This window comes from Acipenser ruthenus, chromosome 2 (assembly GCF_902713425.1).
Source record: "Acipenser ruthenus chromosome 2, fAciRut3.2 maternal haplotype, whole genome shotgun sequence".
Classification (NCBI taxonomy): domain Eukaryota; kingdom Metazoa; phylum Chordata; class Actinopteri; order Acipenseriformes; family Acipenseridae; genus Acipenser; species Acipenser ruthenus.
In genome coordinates, this window is record NC_081190.1 from 104,683,437 (window position 1) to 104,706,248 (window position 22,812).

General features: G+C 35.9%; 1 protein-coding gene across 3 annotated transcripts in view; it reads right to left on the reverse strand.

The window, feature by feature from the left end:
- LOC117408847 (uncharacterized protein KIAA0232-like) overlaps positions 1-22,812 on the reverse strand; it is a 41,325-nt gene that overhangs the window by 5,007 nt on the left and 13,506 nt on the right. For 2 of the 3 annotated variants that reach the window (XM_059005256.1, XM_034014202.3), the window contains 5 exons: positions 21,690-21,827; positions 18,998-19,067; positions 18,486-18,570; positions 13,694-16,976; positions 767-875 (listed from right to left, as the gene is read on the reverse strand). In XM_059005256.1, coding sequence (XP_058861239.1) covers positions 767-875; positions 13,694-16,976; positions 18,486-18,570; positions 18,998-19,067; positions 21,690-21,737 — 3,595 coding nt within the window. In that variant the 5' untranslated portion in view covers positions 21,738-21,827. The remainder of the gene's footprint in view (positions 1-766; positions 876-13,693; positions 16,977-18,485; positions 18,571-18,997; positions 19,068-21,689; positions 21,828-22,812) is intronic. The other variant, XR_009309587.1, reaches the window with a different exon arrangement.

A 22,812-nucleotide genomic window follows, 5' to 3' on the forward strand; every position in this document is an offset into this window, starting at 1 on the left:
ACTCCCGTGTTTGTTACACAAATTTGAAAAACAAATCATTGCTAACATGTTTTAATGCATTCCACACACCCATTTCTCCTCAGTAACATGAAGATGGGTATGTGTTATACTATGGAAACTATGGTATACATTTGGGCCCAGTGCCAAAAAATAAATAATTTGATAAAAATTGAGTATTTGCACTGAGTACTCCAGAGTACTGCTTTCAGACTCATATTTCATTGCATCCAGCAAAGGCACATGTGCAGAAATGCAGTTGTTCAATATATAATAATCATGACATAACAAGGTGCTCACAGTAAACAGTCACATTTCTGATCATTAATTAAATGATTATTCTGTCCCTTATTAAAAGCCAAATAACTAATTTATTGGTTACATGATTTGAAAATGAATGTCAATTTTGGTCAAATACAAAGTCACTAGCACATTTTGCCTTCTGTGTTTATTTCTTTATAAAAGCACAGTTTCTGAAATACGCCCAGAGATTACAAATTGTGTTAGTCACTCCCCCATTCTATTATCCGGTATGCAACCGGCTCATAGACATGGGTAAACAAATACTGGATGACAAGCAAAGGCAGCAAAAATGTTCAGCAATCTGCAGCTCCTCTGCTGTACTGTTCTAATCTTGAAAAAAATGAATATAGTAGATTAATCCTGGATTATTCATAATCCCAAATTAAAAGACAGTCAGTAGTTATAACTTGGAAAATAGCATTTTGAGCAGTACTAAACTTGACATGAACAAACAGAATTAACTCACCAGAACACTGTGATCCTGGAAAAAGTGGTGAACAGATAGATTTTTGCCACCAGCACTCTTCCTGCTGGTTGCCAATACTTCCCTTCACAGATACGTTTAGCGAAGGAAACTGTTTATAAACACAAATAGAGAAAACATGTTTCACTAACACATACATTTATTACAAATTCTGGTTTTAACTGCATATATATTAACAAACATGATTGTAAAACTGATCAATTTAAATGTTCTATTAGGGATGGGTCAGTGTAGTCGAATACACGATTACACAGAAATAAAAAACTATTCAAATAGCATGTTACATATTCGAGTTAACGAAATATACATATTAGCTACTAGTAGAAGCACACTTTTTTTTTTAAAATGCTGACGCTTGACAAGTGTTCAAAATCAGTGTTCAAAATCAGTGTTAAACCCTGCGAGTTCGAGTGAATGAGATTTGCATATTAAAACGTAAGGACCCTACTTAAATCATGCATGCAATGCTTGTAACAGCAAAATTCTACAGTAAATGTATTCTGTTTGAAATTGTTGCCAATTGTGTTGCCTTGTTTTCAGCTAATGTTAACAGATGCCTTACTTGAGTTCCCCTGTAATGACTGCACACAGCCGCTGCTGCTCAGCAGTCGTGAAACAGCTTCCGAGAGCACGGCAGCAGCTAACTTTAAACATGGAAACAAATGGATATAGCAAGTGCTAAAAAGGAAGCCTAACTTTAGTAACATTGAAATTGGAAAGCTAATTTAGCTTTATGTTAAATATAAAAGACATACTAAATGTTAAGTAGAACACCACAATGACTGAGAAAACAGTGTGGAAGTAGTTTTTTAACTCTGTGGACTGTAGTACATCTACTGTTGTGAAGGAATGGAGTAACATCAACATTTGCACTGACCATTAAAAGTACAACCAGGTATGTTCCTTGTTTTGAATCATTTACAGATTATTGAATAAACCAAGTACCTTGAACAAAGAAATCTCGTCTTGGACATTATTTGTAGACTTTGTGAACCCGGCCGGCTCCTCTGAAGAGTGAACTTAAACTTTAGCGGCCTACACTTTTTATGCTGTCTGCTGTAGTACACATACATATTTGCCTTTTATTCTTTATTTTGGATATTCGAATACACAAAAATTTTGGCCCTCGTGTATTCAAATAGGAAACTATTTGAAATTCCCATCCCTATTTTCTATGAGCACAGAAGCCAATGGGTTTTAATTTGCTTTTATATTGTAACTGCAGAAGGCACCATTTGTTTAAAACAGAAATGCATTTTCCTCAATACTGTATTGTGAACATATTTTGCATATAGTTTCGAGTTTAAATAAATAGTTAATTTTACAATACACTAAATTCAAAATTAAGCCATTGGCATAATGAAAAAGTAGATCACCATTAGGGATGGGAATTTTAAATGTATAAAAACTCTAAATAAGTGGTCAAACGTTTAATAATATGCTAGACGTATAACCGGTCACATGACAAATTTCACCAAACGCATATTTTTTTTAATGTATTCATTTTTATAATTGCAAAATAATATAATACTTTTTTTTTTTTAAATACAACTTTTTGTCCACTACACGTCTGTCTTAAAACGTTTAAGAGTGTGTGGGTAGTTTTATGTTTACAGAGCTCTAAAGTCACTACATATCGCTAAAGACAATTAAACCAGTCATATTAATTGCAATAACAATTTCTCCAAATATTATATAAATCTCACAAAATATAATTCTTTGGACTGGATTGTACAACTCAACTTACATTTGGCACAAAAAATTAATATTTTTCTAAGTGGATTTTAAGACAGGGGTGGGGAACCGGATACAGCCCGTGGCCTAATTTCATCCAGCCTGCGGAAAAATTATGTAAATATATGAGCACTTTGTGTTTTTTTTTTGTTTTTTTTTTTTTTTTAAATTTTTATAGCACTTGGATATCGCATGCAGTCCATCCTCAGCTTTACTCTCATTCAGGGCTGTGAGCAGTGGGGTAGTAGGTTGGCTATTTGGCAACAAGGTTTCTAATATTAGAACAACATGCCCATTGTGGTAGGCAGTGTTATTTCCTTTAATGGGCCATGTGCACCACATTCCACATGCCTGAGCAGCCATGTTGTACATTACAGTTGTAGCTTCAACTACTGTAAAAAAAAAAACTACTTTTTTTTCTGTGCTCCATGTATAAAAATATCTATTAGCTGGAAAAATGGCTACTATAAACAAAAGAAGAATGTGTTTTTAATGAAAAATGCACAACAAAGCACAACAAATATGAACAATTTCAAGGACAACTATGAGCAGATAAAATTAAAACATTTAAAAAGAATCTGAATGCACAGCAAGCCATTTTTACAAAACTGGACAGTGTTGTGCAAGCAAGCTATGCTGTGAGTGAACTTATTGCAAAACATGTAAACCTCATATAGAAGACGAGTTTGTAAAGGAGTGCATAGTTGTGACCGCCGCCTTGTTGGATCTGGAGAAAATTCAATTATGTGTGATTGTGAGCTTATCTCGTAGGACAGTGTCGGATTGATTTCACAATATGGCTCAGAATACTGAAATGTCTCAAAGATTTTGTTGCCGATTTCGAGTTCTACTCTCTGGCTAGTGATGAGACCACAGATATAACAAATACAGCCCAGCTGGCTATTTTTCTGCGTGGAATTACACCAGATTTTGAGACAGACAGAACTTAATAGCAATGCATGGCACCACCAAAGGTGAAGATCTTAAGAAGGTTATATCGGTAGTGCACAGACTTCCAATTATCATTTGAAAAATTGAGTGGTCTTGCTACTGATGGTGCCCCAGCTACGGTTGGATCACAAAATTGACTTGTTGCCTTCATCAAAAAAGAAAATTAACTGCCTCAGTCTTGAGTCAAGTAAGTTGAGTGTGTCACTGTATTATTCACCAAGAGAATCTGTGTGTGCAGTCCATACAAAAGTTGTTGTATTAAAATCCACTACCATTGTACCAAATCGTTATACGTGCGGCAACAACTCTATATGGCGCCGCTGCCGTGTACGGAGTGGGGTATAGTATGCCAAAGCACTGGGGCCAGTGGTTTCGCTGTCGCTCGTCACTCTCGTAATTTGCGAATGTTTTTTGAAAGTGACGACAAAAAAAAATGTGGAATCGTCACTAGTGACGATCGTTTCTGTTTGTACTATAAAAAAAATCCCTTTTGTTAAAGTCACACACAACGTCTCTTTCTTGAAAAGAAGGGATCGCTAAACCATAGAGTCACTGCTTCTGATCAGATCAGCGCCTCAGCCTCATCGATTCATTGACTCTGCAACGTTCTCATCCCGTGGTAGGCGACGTAAATGCAGTCAGCCAATCAGCACCTCAGTTTCATATTGCGCAAATGTAACCTCGTATCCCTGTTACACCCGACCATTACTTCTGGAAGAATAAGTAATAAGCTTCGGCAGTGACTGTTGAAAGGTTATTATAGTTGTGCTTAAAAATACTGTGTGCAGAAGATTTGTGAAACGAAAACCGCATCATTGACTATAAAAAAATAAATAAAAAAAAGCCTACGGTAACGTTATAAAATATGTGAAATGTGTCTTTTCTATGACCAAAAATGCTAAAATTCAGGGCCAAAATTATTCCATATGTGTTAAGCACCAACTGTCTCTTGACCATTTCGCCAGTAGGCCTATAACGAGCATGGTAAAATGATATATATACAGTGTATGTGGTTTTATACAGCACTGTATATATGCCTACAATACATCTTGCATTGAGAAAACACCACTGGAATCGGAATAAAGGAAATTATTATGTAATACAGTTCACGTGCAGCATGGTTTTGGTAAGTAGCATTTTCAAAACCATACCATTATGTGCAGTATTAAAATAAGTTAAAAACATAGCAAATCCACAAAACCAACGAAATACATAGTATATATTTGACATTTTATTTGTAGTGTTCTGTAACACGGGCCATCGTTTAACCTGAAGCAGATATACGCGTTTATCATATTATCAACAACACCAACGTGTGTTGTAGAAATAAAGCAACAATTGATTTGAAAACTGTCCAAATATTTACGTGGTAGCTAAGAATATAAAAATGTCAAGATAAAAATGCCATTTTTTATATGGAAATTGTCAAAATAAAAGGAGAAGCTGGAAGAATTTACCAGTCAGGACAACAGCATTTAAATACTACTACTATTAAACAGTATCTGTTGGTAATGTGGTTTCTTCTAGCAGTTTTCAAACTGGGGTACACGTACCCCTGTGGGTACTCGAGAATAATTCTGAAATGGCAGCCAACGCATTTTATTCAGTACCACTTGCCAATCTATTGCAAACTTTTGTCATGTAATCAACGTTTAATCGCTAACACCAGACTGACGAGCTGTGACAGAGCGTTCAGTGCACACACGACTCATTTACATATTAAATATGTACCAGGACGACATTTGTTTAAATGTAATATAAACATTTGGGCGGTTACTGCAGTCTGTCTGGGATACAAAAAAAGACATTTTAAAAACTAAATGCCTAGTCTTTAACTTATTTTATTTCCTGTGTGCGTTCATGCTGCAAGTCGATATTTATTTGTTTCAATGACAAACAGAACAACCAGAACAACACGTTGTAGAAAATGAAGACTTGGATTCAGAACATCAGAAATAAAAGAACAAACAAAGCTCACAAGCATCAGATAACAGAAAAAGAAAACAAGCAGCAAAGTTTCAGCCTTACTGCAAAACTCTGTTTCCATGGGTTGTATATAATATTCTAACAATGTTTTTTTTTCTTTTTATTGTAAAAAGACATACATGGTATAAGTAATTCATGTAGCTTTTCAGCTTTTCAGGGCAAATAAATCTGGTTCTTGAGTTTTAATGTTCTAAAATTTTACAGCTGTAAATTACCAATTTATTTAAACTGTAGAGCATTATTAAAATGGTTTAATTAAATAATTGTTTTGGTCAATACAGTGATTTAAGGTATAAAATAAAAACAGGACTCATAACACCCTTGAAAACTTGAGCTGTGCGCCAGTAGTGACTACTGAATATCTGGAGTGACTAATGTTTTTAGAAAGGATTAGTCACTAGTGACTACAAAAATCTAGAACCCAGGGGAAACCCTGACTTTCCATGCATTACCTATAGCGGTTGTAGCGTTTCAGTAAAATATGTACTGAATACCTAGTGTACAAGACATTGTAAGAGAAGTGATATGGTAGAATGTTTGAAACATACAAAAGATACACTCACGCTAATCATTTTAATTTCGAAAACTGAGCACCATCCACCCCCCTCCAGCTCGTGTTACCCAGAGGCAAACCTTTATTTTCGCCATCTCGACAGCAAAGCGTTGTATAGCGTAAGCTGTACTGAAATAAATGTCTCAAAACCTCTCTGCTGTTTATGATTTTTGCAAACTGTGCAAGCGACTCGTGTCACGGAGGCACAACCAATCTCTGGTGTCACTTGACAAGTGTAAGTTCATACTATTATTATTAATATTTTTAGTAGTAAAATGTGACTGTGACCGATAACTTGCATGGAACGGAGACTGTTAAATAAAGCTTTGTTTTGTCCAAGTCAGCTGCAGTTGACGCTGGTGCAATGCACGCTTACTGTATATATCACAAGCAGCATCAATTACGTGTAAATAAAACACGTATTTTTATTTTTATTTAAATTATAAAAACATGATTATTGTTGAATATAATGTATTTTTAAAATACATGTGAATGTTTTATTCCATTTATATGGATTACCTGTAAAATAATAGGATTTTCAATAAAATCTAAACTAGTAGCTATGGTGACATCACCTATAAATTATGCAAATTAGTGCCATTGAAGGTTCAAACCTTCCTTTGGTAATGTGTTCCGAACCTTTGAAGGTCAATATGTACCCTTCGTTGCAGCCCTATATAAAGTACAGTTCTTTTCCACGCTTATACTTGCAAAGAATAGCCTGCGTGATTAACAGATGACAATTTGCAAAACCAGTTGCGAGTGGCAACATCTTCAGTACCAGCTGATATCACAACACTCGCCAAGGAAAAGCAACCTCAACCATCACAGTAACATAGGTTTTTTAAGTTCAAGTTATATTTTTTTCTAAAAATACTCTTGTGCTGTTTTTAACTAAATTGTTTTTTACTTGTGCGTGGCCCACAACTGATTTTATCATGTCCTGTCATAGAAAAAAGGTCCCCCACCCCTGGTTTAAGTCAAGCGGCCATTGAATTTCTAGACAGCTTTGTAGAAGTTGATGGGTTTCGAGATGTGATGAAATGTGTTTAGCCATAACACGTTAACAGCGAGGCTATGTGCTGCAGTTGCGATTAACACAGATTTGTGGACCCCATTTCCCAATCTTCTCATAGGCGGACGGCTTTTTTCACTTGAAACTGTTCTGTATGATTTTGGACCGGACGGCCGTTATTGTCAATTTTTGTTTGTATATTGGAACTACTGCACTAAAGTAAAGGACCTCAAAGACATACTTCAAACAAGTTGGCCTGGCATCTCTTTTTAACAATTTTAATGTAAAGCTTGCGTGAATACGTCAATTTGAATATGTTACGTTATTTAGTAATACTTGACCATATACAATTAACTGCATAGGATGGCACACATTATATTCATTACTTAATATACTTGATTGTGTTAGATTGGCATTTAATAGGACTTGTGGCAATGTTTGGGAGGTTTACGTACACAAGTATGTAGAGGAGAGTGGCATTGGATTCAAGTACTCAGAAACTGTAATGCTCAAGTACTCGACCAATATATTTCTCGAAAATCTCACCCCTACTATCAAAGACTACAAACTTTTTAATCCTTTTAATATCAGTAAGTGCTCTTTCCAATTGCAAAATCTTGTGCTATTTTATCCCTGGTAACTTCCTTTTCTAGAAGTGAAAGTATTTGAGTTACTTATAAAAAAAAAACATAAAAAAAAAAAAAAAACAGGTTCTTGGTTCTTTTTTTTTTTTAATGAATCTTTAGAAACAAAACTATTCTAAAAACATAATACTATCCGAAAAACATAATACTATCCGAAAATGTCTTGAATATGAATATAGTTCTATCTCCACCGACAACTTTAATTACAACCATTGTTTGATTTGAAGAGGACATTTAAATATATCCATGGCGAGGTATGTACATGGTGAGGTTACATTATAGTTAAGTCTTTGTGATGTTTAAAGTTATTTGCTTGTTTATGTTTTCTTTGCTTAGAAGATACTAAACATGGCTGTCAGTATACATCAGAATGCAACATAAATACTGTGTGTGTATGTAGATGTGGTTTAAACATTTAAAAGCTGACACTGCGAAACATTTAAACGTTCATAAAAATGTACCACAATGCACATCCCTAATCACTATGACCTACATTCTCTTTCTGCATATACAAATTTAAGTTTTACAAACAGACAAAGGCCTTCTTGTACATAAAGATTCCTAGTATCATCTGCCAGTAAGTTACATCATAACTGTACAAGCGATTCTCCAGATGCTCAATTTTTTTTTTTAGTAATTCACTTCAACATGTTTTAAATTGACCAGTGTTATTTCAAACGTAAATTAAAAATGAATTCATTGCAAAACTACTGGTCTGCAGTATATGATGCAGAAATGATCATGGCATCTAACAATTCATATATGGCGAATAAGTTAGTATGCAGCAAATGGATGGAAGTGAGAATAGGACCACCATTATTCAAAAATACTAGTATTACTGGATATGATTTGATACTGGTGCTGGGACAAACACAGGATTTTCATGCTCGGATATTTGCTCAATTTAAATATTTGTAGAATATTTGTTCGTTTTTCAAAAAGTAATAAAAACAATTATATTGCTCTGTACGCAGGCAGAGACAGCATAGCAGCAGGGGGTGTGGCCCGACTGTGTGTGCCTTATTTTACAGCAAGACGTTACATAGTGTTGGCCTTACTTTACCCCAGTGAATTAACTACAAAACAAAGAATGCCAAACAGCATTTCAAGTTAAACATTGTTTTGTTTATTCCCGAAATAAATAGTACATAAAGTTGACACCGCATTTTATTTATTACTTCCTTTTCTTCATTCCTTGTCATTGCCATTTCTTCACAGTAAACAGTGGCCATTTAGACATTTTCATGAAGTAATAACATAGGGTTTACTTGTACCTTTTTGTAGCTGAACAAAACAAAAACAAAAACTGAAATTTTAACTTTAACACTTCAAATAAAACAAAACGTGGAAATGGGGTTGTAAAGGGGAAATTATCCTCAAGTCTTCAGTTGTCGACTGAGATTACAGTAACTAACAAATCATAGACCTATAAAAAGATAAACAAAAAAATAATTATATATATACAGCTCTGGAAAAAATTAAGAGACCACTGCAAAATTATCAGTTTCTCTGGTTTTAGAGCATTTATTTGCAGAAAATGACAACTGGTCAAAATAACAAAAAAGACCTCGAATAATGCAAAGAAAATAAGTTCATATTCATTTTTAAACAACAATACTAATGTTTTAACTTAGAGTTCAGAAATCAATATTTGGTGGAATAACCCTAATTTTCAAGCACAGCTTTGGTTAGACTGAGACCTGGAGAGGCCTACAAGCCACAGTGTCTCGCACCCACTGTGAAATGTGGTGGAGGATCGGTGATGATCTGGGGGTGCTTCAGCAAGGCTGGAATCGGGCAGCTTTGGCATGAATCAAGCCAAGTACAAGGTTGTCCTGGAAGAAAACTTGCTTCCTTCTGCTCTGACAATGTTCCCCAACTCTGAGGATTGGTTTTTCCAGCAGGACAATGCTCCATGCCACACAGCCAGGTCAATCAAGGTGTGGATGGAGGACCACCAGATCAAGACCCTGTCATGGCCAGCCCAATCTCCAGACCTGAACCCCATTGAAAACCTCTGGAATGTGATCAAGAGGAAGATGGATGGTCACAAGCCATCAAACAAAGCCGAGCTGCTTGAATTTTTGCGCCAGGAGTGGCATAAAGTCACCCAACATCAATGTGAAAGACTGGTGGAGAGCATGCCAAGACGCATGAAAGCTGTGCTTGAAAATTAGGGTTATTCCACCAAATATTGATTTCTGAACTCTTCCTAAGTTAAAACATAAGTATTGTGTTGTTTAAAAATGAATATGAACTTATTTTCTTTGCATTATTCGAGGTCTGACAACACTGCATCTTTTTTGTTATTTTGACCAGTTGTCATTTTCTGCAAATAAATGCTCTAAATGACAATATTTTTATTTGGAATTTGGGAGAAATGTTGTCAGTAGTTTATAGAATAAAACAAAAATGTTCATTTTACCCAAACACATACCTATAAATAGTAAAACCAGAGAAACTGATAATTTTGCAGTGGTCTCTTAATTTTTTCCAGAGCTACTATAAATATATATATATATATATATATATATATATATATATATATATATATATATATATATAATACTGAATCTGGCATTGTATAACCTTATAAATTATAAGGTTACAGCCACAACCGAGCTCCATGACAGATTAAATTAGCGTTTTATAGACACTGAATAAACTTAATATCCTGTTAGGTCATTGCCTGTTATCTTATAAAATCTTAATGCTTTTAACAGTTATTTAATTTTACTTTTGGTCTATAAAATAAACTTCATACCTTTAAATTGTATCCATGTTTCTGTGCTGTAGGTATTTGTACTCCACTGTCCAATACGATTTGTATTGTGGGCCTCGCACGTATCTACATGGGGCAGTACAAACCTCAGTCATCTAACGGAGAAGCTCTTTTAGCAATGTTTTTCCGCTTTATGAAAGATACTAATAATGTACGTGTTAAAAAAATAATAATACAGGTAATTATGTATGTATTCACTTTGGGTCGATCATATACTGCAGCGTAACATATCAGAAAAATGCTACTGCATAAAAAAATTGTAGCAAATTAAGAGTTTTGGGTAGCAAACCTGTAGAACTCCTCTTTTCCCTCTGGACACTTCATCACTCTTCCTTAATGCGCTTTACTTGCACTTATCTGCTCCCTATTTTACTGCATTTAATCCTGTACTTTACAGAGTACTGTAATCTGCCACTAGTGTTATACAACCTGTAATATTTTGCATTTAATCGTATGCTGATGTAACTATCACTGACACTGTTATCTGCTCTGATATTGATTTGTATTTTGTAATATACTTGTACTTACTAGAACTGAAGTCACTGCATTTTATCTTGCTCTCAATTGTATTACTACTTGTACTGTGATTCTTGAAATGTATTTGTTTACAACTGTAAGTCGCCCTGGATAAGGGTGTCTGCTAAGAAATAAATAATAATAATAGCAAAATGCTACCAAATATATATTAACTTTGAGCCTTGATAATATATACAATCTATATATAAAAATCAATACACAACATTGAAGAAGTTGGGTACAGTTTAAGCGAGGCAATTCAGAATGACGTGCTTGCCTTTTTTCTGTCCTATGAGACTCTGGCTCGCTCTAAAATAGCACAACGCGTTTTTTGTCCCAGATAGCTTTCCATAGAGACCACTATGAGTGCACTTGCATAATCTGGTTTGTTTACTTGTTGCTGTCTAAAACTTTTAAATATAGGCTCAAGAGCTGCTGTATTGATCCTGTGTTTTTATAGATTAAATATCATAGATCTCACAGAGCTCTTTTTCATTTGCCATTTTTTTAAACTAACGCAAATTCTGGTGAGGCGGTAAGTGCAAGGTATTTTTGTGATTTGTAGTGAATACGAACACATGTAAAAATAATATTTGTTTGAATATTCGGATATTTGTCCCAGCACTATTTGATACAAAGCAGCACTTCATAAATTATTCAAATGGCAATGACTGAAGTCTACGTTGTAGGTACATTATCAATGATAACTAAGGATACAATTTTGTCACGGAGGCCACTGAAATCGTGAAAATCGTGAATTTGAAGAAAAGTCTTGGAAATGGATATAAAAACACATTTGGTTAGGCATTTCCTTTATTTACTTTAAAATGCAGTATGTCATGCAGTGAAAATACAAATATGTGAGTACCTGTAAATTGTAGGTCCATGAATGAGATTTGTATTTTGTAGCTGAGGGTGCATTTAAATGAACACAGATCGTATGTTACTGTAAACTCTCGGTTGTGATCTTCACATACATACAGTGCTTGTTAATTTATTTTTTTAAACAAAAAAGTGGGCTTGCATCTTCAAAAAATATTAATACTTACATTTTATTTCTTGAAACTTGTTTTCATACAATGTAGTGTACCCAAGTAGTCTGCTGAAAATAAACTCACTCTCTAAAACTAAAAATTGCTAAACAAAATACTTCAGACTGCCGTTAAACATATATATTTTTTTATTATTTCCTGTAAACTGTAGATAAAACGAGAGGTTTATCTGTTTGTAGTCTTTTTTTTTTTAATCTTTGTGATGCCTTGCTTCTTGGACACGGTGCCTACCTGTGTGATTTGACTAACTTTTTTTTTTGTTTGTTATTTTTAAAGTGGCAGTGCTCTGTAGGCTACTCAGAAACAACCAATTTAAATGTCTCGTTGTTATTATTGAAGAATATATATTTTCATTTCATTTTGAATACAGGAATAAATACTATTATTTGACATTCTGATTTTATATATATATATATATATATATATATATATATATATATATATATATATATATACACACACACACACATTTAAGCCGGACGTGCACAGAGAATTAGGAACACCGTTTATTTCAGTACACGGCCGGTATTAAGGCCGACATCGTACAGTTTTCTTAAAAAAAAAAGAAAAAAGAATGTTATGTTGGTATGAAAGGACCTTTAAGTGTTTCGTACTCTAAAGCTGTAGCCACACTGGACGCGAGCAAGCAAAGTCAACGAATGTCAATCCACATCAGACGCGACTTAGAAACGATACAAAAGACTGGAAATAAATAAATGGCCCCGCCCATGCATTCCTATTGGATATACTAGAGCTGGGCTGTCCCATTACAAAATAGGTCTTGTTCTGATAAAACAAGGTCCAGCATCTCCTTTGTAAAATAAAGGTTGGACTTGTAAAATCTATAGATCAGAGTTATATCCAACAGTTTTATTGTTTTCATATATTAGTAGTAATTGCACAGTTGTACTCGTAGTATTATTTTTTTTTTCTTCGTGGTACCAGTAGTAGTAGTAGTTTGATTTGAAGCCTGGTATATCTCCAGCTTTCAGCAGAAACCAGCACAATAGTAGTAGAGTTGAACTGATATTTTCAACAAAATTATTTTATTGTTATACATTTATATATACAACTTACTGCAATCTCTTGTGTGTCTTTACAAATTCCTTCATTGATCCTTTTTATTAACTTCAAGTATTTTAAAGTGCAACATTATTATTATTATTATTATTATTATTCTGTGTTATTATGCGCAAGTCACCATTACCTTGTATTACTACCGATGCTGTTCTGCAAATCTATTATTCTACTTTATCGTAAACGCTATTGAAGACTGTGACGCATCAGATCATGAATAATTATACACATAACAAGGCTGTGTGCCATGGCATGAGGCAAGACTTATTTAGTTTTTCCTTTTAAAAACAGTCCGGTGAACAGATATGGCTCTTGCATAATCGGAAAGAAAATATCTCGGTGCTGCTAAATGCATCACCTGTAAGCCACGACTAATGGTACTACATAAAATGATTAACTTGTTTTCAGACATGATGTGTTTTGAGAGCCTTGATACCTGAGAATTATGTTTGGCTGTACAAGTAAAGAAATAAAAAATATAAAAAAGAGCAGAGTAATGCAGTTGTTTCGTGACCCCCACAAAAGCCCCTACTTTAAGAACTTGATTTCATACTATAGACAGTTTTTACTTTGGTTAACTACAATTACACATTTCTTACCTCTTGCAGTTCTGTAAATGCACAGGTTTTCCCAAATTTTGAGATGTGCCCAGCCGCTGAACATTTACATGCCTCTTCTTTACTAGATTCCTCAGTTTCATAATCTTTTAGATGATCGTGTAATTGTTTGCTCACAACTGATGCCTCTTCATCACAGTTGCACATTTCCTGCTCTACTATTGGCAAGAGGACACTGGAGCCTTCTTGGGAATCTAAAGACGTCTGTGCACTCTTTTCCATACCAGACTTCTTTAATCTAGGTACAAATTTACCAGACTCAAGTTCTGACTTTCCATAGTATGGGCCCTCACGCTCAGCATCTTCCTCCAGTGGTTTGAGATCTGCTTGTGGATCTTCAAACACATCTGACTGAGGGAGAACAGGAAGACTCAATTCTTCTTTTTCTGATTCCATCTCTGACTCACTTCCTCCTCCAGGAGAAAGTTCAGAGGCAGAAATCGGTCTAAAGTGAGTCCTAGGTGAAATACGAATAGCTCTGTACTGTGTTCGGTTTATCCCATATATTCTAGGATGAAAAGCTTCACTTTCTGAATCTGAACACAGTATTGACTTGGGCTTGAAACTTGGGCTGAACGATGCAATATTTTCAGGCTCAAATGAACACTCCACATGAAGAACTTGCGAAAATGGATTGTTCAAATCAAAGGATGAAAATGAATAATCAAGCCCCGACTCATCACTCTGAAAATTGCTGCAGGTTCCTAATAAATCTTCATGGAAGATGAAAGAAAATCCCTTGTTCAATCCATCTCCGCCTTTTATTGTCTGGTCACACTGCCCAAATGAAACCAATGGCCTCCATAAAGGTTTGTGGCCAGGAGCAAAACAGTTACCTGTGTTCATAAAAACATCAGTACCAGCTATTGTCACCACGTCAGAAGCTGCACATTGTAATAAGCTCCCTCGAGTATGACTGGGTGGTACAACTGCCCAATCTCCATCACTGTTAAAGGTTTTAAGCTCTCCATAGACTCCTCCAAGAATAAATGCATTGTGATCTTTATCAGGATTCATGTCCCACGGTTTTGATGGTGTTGTATAATCACCACCATCTACCTTTGAAAGCTCACCTCTTATAACTGTTTGTTCCTCCAAATGTTCCTTTTGACCATCCCACAAATGATATTCTGACCGCTGAACTGCCTTTTTCTGGGGCACTTGCAGTGCATCAGTGGCTGTTTCTACGTCTAAACAACAGCAATGATAATTTGCCTCAACAGGAAACAACCCATCCTCTGTTCTTTCTCCTTCTAGTGTTGCTACTGAATCTCCATCGCCAATACTTGTCCAAATGTCCTTTATTATCCCCGAGCTGTAGTTCTCATTTTGTTGGTTTGGATCATCTGAAAAAATGTCTGCTGTGTCATAAGGTTTGCTTTCATCTTTTTCCAACTGGATTCCACACACTGACTCAAGCTTGGATTTCTTTTTAAAAGTCAGGTCAGGTACTTCTCTTAAAATATCATCCTTTTGTTGACATGCATCTTCATGCAGAAAGTCTAAAAGCTCATCTTCTAGATATCTGGAGGAGATGCTAGGGACTATACAATTAATCTCTTCTATGTTCAAATGTGCTGACTCCTCTAACTGAACATTAGTCTCATTATCAGAACGTGTTTCTTCTGAATGTGACCATGGGCTACAAGTTCGTGTTGAGAGACTGGAACAGTGTTCAGTTTCATCGAAGGCACTATTTTTAGTCCATATTAGCAAACGAGACTGTTTACTTCCAAGTGGATCCGTACAGCTATTAGAATCTGTGTTTTCATGACCAATAGTTAGTGAGTCACAGGAAAAGGGTAAAGTGGAGCCATCATATTGCACTTCAAAGAGTGAAAAACAAGAAGAGTTTAATCCTTCATTGGGTTCTGAAAAATACTCTTCTTGATTTCCAGAAAACCTGCTTGCATTGAATAATGTATTGTCCAATATAGGGGAGAGTCTAACAGGATACTCCCCTGTAAAGCTTTCCCCATCAATGTCTTCAGAACTAGAAGATGAATAACATTCCCAAACTTGAGCTACATTTTCAAGATCTTGCAAAAAAACCCCATCTGCTCCAACAAAGCTGTGTGAATCTGCCCTTATTGCACTTTCCGCTTGCAGTGCAAGTCCGTCTAACACTACACAACATTCTGCCTCAAAGTCTCTTTGCTCTTTGCTCTTTTGTTGAATCATACTTAAAATTCGACTTTCTTGTATTGAGTCTGAGGCACTAGTATCCAATATGGATTGATAAATATCCACTTCATAGAAGTGAGTAAATTCGGACAGATGCTCATCATCTAAATCTCTACTGTCCTCTGGTTGAGGGCAGCTTGAGGTCCCATCGAGGTCATCAGCCTCATCTATTACAGCAGGCATTTCCACAAAGTGACCATCAACGAAAGTACCTGCAGTGAGGTATGTTCGCTGAAAACTGCTGTCTGCGATACAAATACCTTGCATTGATTCAGACAGCTTTTCAACATCTGCAGGTGCAGAAAGAACATCTCGTGAATCCAGACTCTTTCGGTATGTAGTCTCAAGTTTGCTCTTCCTGCTAAAAGGAACAAAATATTCGGTGATTGGCTCAGTATACCACAATGGTTCTTCCTTATATTCTTTTTTATGTCTACTCTCAAAGCCAAATTCTGTAATCTCACTGCAGCTGGAATCTTTTCTAATTTCTTTTAATGGCCTCTTCCCCTTTTTGCACAGCTGTTTAGTGGGCCCACTGCTACTACTTCCACCTGTGCTTCTTCTTTGTTCTTTTTCCGCAGTCTTTAATGCTAACTTGACTTGACCGTTTCGACCCTTTTTGTTTCTACCCATGTCCCTTGTCTTATGCCTTATTTTGATGGATTTCACTGGTGGTTTTATCTCACACTGGTTCCCACTAGAGCTAGAGCCAGCTTCACTGGAGCCAGATGACCAAGAGCGAGGGCGCAATTTTCCATCAGATCTGTGCTTAATCTGCTTTTTACTATGAGCAGCTCTGTCATCTACCATGTGGTTATAGTACCGGTTCTCTTTTTCCTTTTTACTTCTTCTCTGTTGGGTACGTTCATTCAATGTACTGCAAGCTTCAACTATTTTTTCTTTTCCAGTTTCACCCTCACTGTTACAATCCTTTGGAGAGGAGGTGTCAGTGCTTGTCTGAGGAACAGCGGAAGATGATGAAGAACTTGAATAAGAGCAAGCTTTTGCCTTATTCCACACCGTCATAATTTCCTGAAGACAAACAGTTTTTTCCGACAGGGGAGGAAAAGCTTCGTAATACCTATGAATAAAAAAATGTTTAAGATTAATAATAAATATACTGGGAAAATATTTCATAAGAACATAAAAGGCCATTTGGTCCATCAATGACTGTCTGTTGTTCAGCATCTAATTGATTCCAGAACAGGTCTTGAATGTTGCATAGACTGATAACCTTTAATGCTGCATTACAGTATTTCATTTTACTGGTATGATATTCCCAACTCTTTATGACAAGTGGAATTTCCCCACTTTCACTCGCATCTCAAGTATAACTTAAAATAACCCCCCCTGCAACCTTATTTACTTTTATTCACATTTTATTTGTAAACTGTAAAGGTAAACAAGCCTAACACTGGCTAAATTGATAAAACTTCATGAGCTCACATCTGATAACTAAGAATTTTTTACAATGTTCTTTCCCAGCCAGCAATATGGCCGTCTGAGGGCCAAAGGCTATGAACTTTCAGCTCCATAAAGTGGAGCCAACACAGTTGAAAGGTCACAATCCACACATGACTTTCTGGAATGAGGAAATCAAATCACGAACAGTTCCACAACAGCACTTAATTTTGTTTAAAGCTAGTCAGAGATAGCTAGGAAACATTTAATCATAACACTATAATAGTACAGTCGGCGCTGCCTAATAGGGATACTGATAATCAGGATTTTCTGTTAAAATGGGACAGAACTCTGGGAGACAGTTCTGCCCAATGCTATTTATGTTGTTTAATTGGGACGTCACTTCATTTAATTGGGATACAGTATTTTCAAATGATGAACAGAGATAGCTTTTCAGAGCTAGACAGGTCGCATAGCACAGTGCAGAGAGTACGTGATTATGCTGTGACTTGCATAAATTGCGTAAACCATGTTGAACTCTTGAAGAAGGAGGAGTCTCGTGTGGTTTCTCAGGCTGCTGTTGCGAAGAAAGTTGACATGTCAACATCGCCGGTGTCTTGCCTTGTGATACGATGTGATTTAATTATTTTTCATTTCATGTAGAAATTTTGTTTAGGAATAAAAAAACAATTGACTCGTATTTTAAATGATGTATTTAGCATTTAATCGTAATGTGATGTGATTTCATTCTTTTTCTTTTCATTAAGAAACAAAAAAACTGTGACTAAGGTAATCTCAACTGCCTCTCGTTTAATTGGGACAGCTGCTTATTCAGGATATTTTTCCCTCTCCAGAGGTGTCCCAATAAAGCAACACCGACTGTACTCAGATTACAATCCCTTTACAAAAAATAAATAAATAATTTAAAATGAATACTCTTAAGATGTATTCCAAAAAATAATGTAACATTTGTGAGTGAACAATATCTTACTAGTTGGTCATAAGGAAATTAATAAATTAATAAAACTGAGTAAATTCGAACAGAGTACAACACAAAAGAAACAACTCAGATGCAGGAAGGTGTAACATTATTCACATCTAAAAATAAAATGATTACAACTGGTCCCTAGGACTATTCCCCACAAAAAAGATCTGAAGACTGCCAAATCTTTCTGTTTTATATACCTACATTTCCACCTGATCCTTAGATGAAGGAGATTCTGCAAGCTCAGGAGTCTGGGATCCTTCCGATTTCTTGTTTGCTTGTTTTACTTCTACAAAAAAAAAAAAAAAAAACACCTCTCATAGAATCGACTTTTAGAAATATTTCATTTGGTATTATCATGCCAATATTCCATCAAATAAAATACAAATTTGAATCACTATTTAAAATGTTTTTCAATTATTAAAGTTTGCAATTTTTTCCTTTATATTGAAACTAGAAATATGAGTTTTGGTGAACAAAAACTAAGCATCCCAGGGGATATAATGTAAGGGAAATGTCAAACCAGATCAAATAAGCAGTAGTAAATTAGGTATGTGAAAAAGATCTGTATCATTAATATGTCCAGAAGTTAAAACAACATGGCAGTGAAATGGTTAACTTGTAATGGCCACCACCTGTAATGGAACTTCACTGAGAAATCCATAGAATATAGCTGTATACGATCTGTAATGACCCTGTAGTAACACAAAACATACCTTTTTGTTTATTCTGAAGATCCTTCAGCTTGGAGCAGAGCTCCTCAACCAAGGTTTCGATTCCAGAGCTCTTCAACAAAACAAACAATAAAAAGAAAAAAAGGTCAATTTAATACAGTTCACTAATACAATGAAAAGGAAAAATATTAAAAGTCATTTGACATACTATATCGCTTTTGACAATGCAACTGAATAAAAGCCTAAGCCACATAGCTTAAATAATTAACTTTTTTCTGTGTTTTTTTTTCTTGGCTCTCTATTGCCAACTATAACACTAAACCTATAAGATGTTATCCATTTATAAAATCCTAACAATACTTTCATTACAGAAACTCCCAAGGATTTGGAGCCAATGGTATAGATTATCTGCATTAAACGTGTTATAGTGTGGAGTAGCGGTTAGGGCTCTGGACTCTTGACCGGAGGATCGTGGGTTCAATCCCCAGTGGGGACACTGCTGCTGTACCCTTGAGCAAGGTACTTTACCTAGATTGCTCCAGTAAAAACCCAACTGTATAAATGGGTAATTGTATGTAAAAATAATGTGATATCTTGTAACAATTGTAAGTCGCCCTGGATAAGGGCGTCTGCTAAGAAATAAATAATAATAATAATAACTACATGCCAAACAAGCTGGACAGGAAAATGACTAAGCATTAACCTGGGCTCTGACACTTTTCACTCAAAAAGCCAGCTAGTTTTTAAAATAGCAAAAACCTTAAATTCTAAATAGTGACCTACAAAAGTATTGCAACCTATGGTTGTTTCCGGTTTATTCAGAATTTTACTGAAATATTACAAGATTTTTTTTTTTTTTTAACTGGCCAGTGGTTTTTACTGATTTATACCTGATTTTTGTCTATTATTCAATATTTTCCAGGTACTATTTTCTAGGAAATGCACAACATTTTGATTAAAATGCTGTTTTATTTTGACTCTGTGTGGCAGGATGGCTTGCAGTGGTGAGGTGTGGTGACGTCACGGACCAGGAAGTACCAGAAACAAAACAATGGATGGGCGGGTGAAGCTGAACACAACTGCGCTCAGAGTATTTATTAAAATAATAAAGAAACTGTTTAAACAAAACAAAACCACTTGCACAAAACAAAAGGGCACGTTGGCCAAACAAATAATCAAACAAATAAGCATGCTGGTTGTAGCACCAGCACAATACTTAGCAGTTGTCTTTTTAAATGTAATTTCTCTCTCCTCGCTCTCTCCGCTCCCCATACTCTCCTCTGTACACTCTCCCCGCAGCACGGACAGCTGCAGGTTCTTATACTCTGACCGAGGGGTTAACTAGCTGTTAATTATCTTATTACCCCTCGGCCACAGTCTGCACGAGTTTAGTAAGGATGCGTGACTGTCAGCTAGTTAAATAATCAGTAGCTGATCAGCCACGCATCCTCACAAGGTTTTTAAATTATAAAAACAAACAACAAATACGCGGCGCTTTGATCTGCGCCGCAAACAAAAATACAAATAATAATAGATATATATATAGGGGCGGGACACTCCGCCACACTCCGCCATTGTAATCAGTAGCTCTACACTGTATCCTAGCAGACATTTAGACGTCAGAGGATCAAATAACGTTCAAACGTGGTTCTCTGTCACTTCACAAGCACATTATCACCTGATTATGTTGGCCAGTCAAAGTCTTGAAATTGGATATGTTTATTTATGGGCAGCAGTGTGGAGTAGTGGTTAGGGCTCTGAACTTTTGACCGGAGGGCTGTGGGTTCAATCCCAGGTGGGGACACCACTGCTGTACCCTTGAGCAAGGTACTTTACCTAGATTGCTCCAGTAAAAACCCAACTGTATAAATGGTAATTGTATGTAAAAATAATGTGATATCTTGTAATAATTGTAAGTTGCCCTGGATAAGGGTGTCTGCTAAGAAATTAATAATAATAATAATAATAATAATAATAATAATAATAATAATAATAATAAATAATAATGAGGAATGGGGAGAAAATGTAAATCAGTTTATGCATATTCAAAAGAATATTCGAAATATACAAAAAGCAAAAATAGCAGAAGTTGGGTCAGATGAGGCAGAGGATGCATAGCGTTGCAAATACTGCTGCATTGAGGTACATGTTCGCGCTGACAATAAAAGAACATATTGAAACATAAGTAGGAGGCTGTGTGGTCCAGTGGTTAAAGAAACAGGATTGTAACCAGGAGATCCCCGGTTCAAATCCCACCTCAGCCACTGACTCATTGTGTGACCCTGAGCAAGTCTCTTAACCTCCTTGTGCTCCGTCTTTCGGGTGAGACGTAATTGTAAGTGACTCTGCAGTGACAATTACGACAGTGACTGATGCATTGTTCACACACCCTAGTCTCTGTAAGTCGCCTTGGATAAAGGCATCTGCTAAATAAATAAATGACACATTAAACTAAAACAATAAAGTGAACAGAGTTATATATTGGATGGAGTGCATAGTTTTCATTTTTATTTTTATTGTATTAAGGTGAACCTGGTGTTTAATAAATCACCCAAGGAGAAAAGGAACCAGAGTTATAAAGAAAAAGAGAGATCTGCATCTGGGTGTTTAGATAATGAATACATAACCCCCCCCAGAGTTTTGAGATACAGATTATTTACATCTAATTACTTACTAATTATCACCCAAATGTTTTTAAATCCAAGTGAAGAACAGTATTCCATGTGGTACTTACTTCATCAGATGCAGAACGCAGACATTGGACAGCAGCCTGTTTCTTCATTTCCTCAAGACTCAAGTCTGTACCCTTCTTTTTGCCCTTCCCCCATTTCTTACCAGTTCCCTTCTCCCAGCCCAAGAAGATGTAATTTTCCTAAAGAAAAAAAAAAAAAAGCTTAAAAACAGGATCTATTCAGTCAAGAATAATAGCCCTGCCAAAACACTCACTGTTACAAAAATCAGCAGTGCAAGCACTAGGGGCTGAGTCTTAAATGATGCTGCAGTTCTGTTAGCAGCAATGCCATTCTGTTTCCTCGCCCTGTCAAGATTTTCACCACAGAGCATGTGAGCAGAGCGGAGCACAAGCAGAGCAGGAGCCGAGCGGATAAAGTGGTTGAGCAGAGTGGGAGCGAGAAAATCTCTGGCCCAACTCCAGCTCCTGGCCCCGCTCCACAATTTCCCGAGCAGGGAATAAAATACATTTGCACATTAACATTGATGACCAGGATACATGAGTTAAAAAATGTTAATGTGAAGCCCTGTGCAGTAAATCTTCACAAGAACTTTTTCAATAAGCGAGTGAGTGACGTAAAGGCTGTCCCTCCCACCATGTCTTTCCTCTTTATGCTGCATGTAGTGAGAGTGCCGAGAACTTGAAAAAACGTTTTTTTGAGGGTTACTTGAGTAGACGTTATTTTTAGGGGGCAGCATGGGTAGAAAATTTGAAACCAGCCAGACCCGCTGTGAAAAATAATAATAAAAACAACAAAAAAACCCAGAATGAATCACAAATAGTATTGTTTTACATGCATAACACATATTACACATATCTTTTCAGACCTGTAGTCTTGCATAGCCTCTTTCAGTACTGAAAATGACGAAATAAAAAAAACAAATCCCAGATTGAATTACGTCTAATTTTGCATTTTGTGTGCTTTAGTTTCATATAATAAAGATGGTTAAACTTTTCTTTAATCTTGTCTTTAATTAAGTATTGCTTTTAAATTTTAGATAATACAGTCAAACTTGTATTAAGGGACCACTTAAGGGACAGTCTAATACTGGTCTCTTAACACAGGTGGTATCTTGTACTTACTAGAACTGAAGTCATTGTATTTTATCTTGCTCTTAATTGTATT